The 869-nt window shown below is 36.4% G+C and overlaps 1 protein-coding gene across 1 annotated transcript; it reads right to left on the bottom strand.

Annotated features, from left to right (window-relative positions):
• LOC139063650 (ly-6/neurotoxin-like protein 1) lies at window positions 1-869 on the bottom strand. The gene is made up of 3 exons (XM_070546179.1): window positions 699-869; window positions 398-496; window positions 1-264 (listed from the first exon to the last, which is right to left on the bottom strand). The coding sequence occupies exons 1-3, from the start codon at window positions 742-744 to the stop codon at window positions 116-118; spliced, it is 294 nt and encodes a 97-aa protein (XP_070402280.1). The 5' UTR covers window positions 745-869; the 3' UTR covers window positions 1-115.

The raw sequence follows: 869 nt of genomic DNA on the forward strand, positions 1-869 counted from the left end.
ATTTATATTTCAGTTGCACAGATGGAAAAAAGCAAAGCAAAAGCAAAGTTGTTCTTAAATTTTATTTTTAATTATTTCCAATTATTGGTTTGTTTTCTTTTTAAAAAATCACAAATTAAAGGAAAAGTGTGACGAGCGCTGAAGACAGCAGCAGCAGCATGACTCCAGGTCCAGTTGGCCCAGCGCCGTTGCACAAGTCTTTATCACAGCAGGAAACAGGGCTAACGCAGAGGGCGTTGGTGAAGCATGACTTGACAACATTTCCTAAAAATGAGAGAAAATAGTTAAATAATTATGTTTTTAAAATACATTTAAAACAGTCACAAAAACTACAACTAACTCCATTTGTTTGCATGAACTTGACCTGTTGGAGCTTTTCAAAAAATTAATGTCTCACCTCGAACTTCAGCAGAGGCACAACGGTCAAAAAAAGGAGGGCAGGTTTGAATATAATTGCATTTAGCTCCAGGGCACACGTAGCATCTCAGACCAAGAGCTGTACAAAAATATAAAATGCAAAAATTTTACACAATCTACAAACAGACAAAAAGCTTCATGGATGAAATTATGCTGATATTTTACACCTCACATGTCCTGTAAAGTAGAATATTATTTGTCAGTAAACTTAATTTTTAGGTTTAAACCCGTCTATAGAGGGAAGATTTAGAAAATGTGGATGTTTGCATCTTCATCATTACCTGCTGAGATGGACACGAGCAGGATCAGAGCTCCATAAAGCTGCATTTTCAACGTGAAATGTTTGTCAGCCTTCTGATGAACAAACTGGAGAAAAGCTTTCAGTTTTCACTTTTGTACATCCAGAACTTCCTAATATTCTGAGACCACCTCCTCTCAGATCATAGCTGAAA

Source organism: Nothobranchius furzeri, chromosome 17 (assembly GCF_043380555.1).
Source record: "Nothobranchius furzeri strain GRZ-AD chromosome 17, NfurGRZ-RIMD1, whole genome shotgun sequence".
In the NCBI taxonomy this organism is placed as follows: Eukaryota; Metazoa; Chordata; class Actinopteri; order Cyprinodontiformes; family Nothobranchiidae; genus Nothobranchius; species Nothobranchius furzeri.

Bases quoted from the DNA above. Each gene is read 5' to 3' on its own strand.
- LOC139063650 (XM_070546179.1), bottom strand. From the start codon at position 744: ATGCAGCTTTATGGAGCTCTGATCCTGCTCGTGTCCATCTCAGCAG. The intron at 497-698 runs GTAATGATGAAG...ATTTTTGTACAG, and splicing joins GCTCGTGTCCATCTCAGCAG to CTCTTGGTCTGAGATGCTAC. The intron at 265-397 runs GTGAGACATTAA...TCTCATTTTTAG, and splicing joins TGCCTCTGCTGAAGTTCGAG to GAAATGTTGTCAAGTCATGC.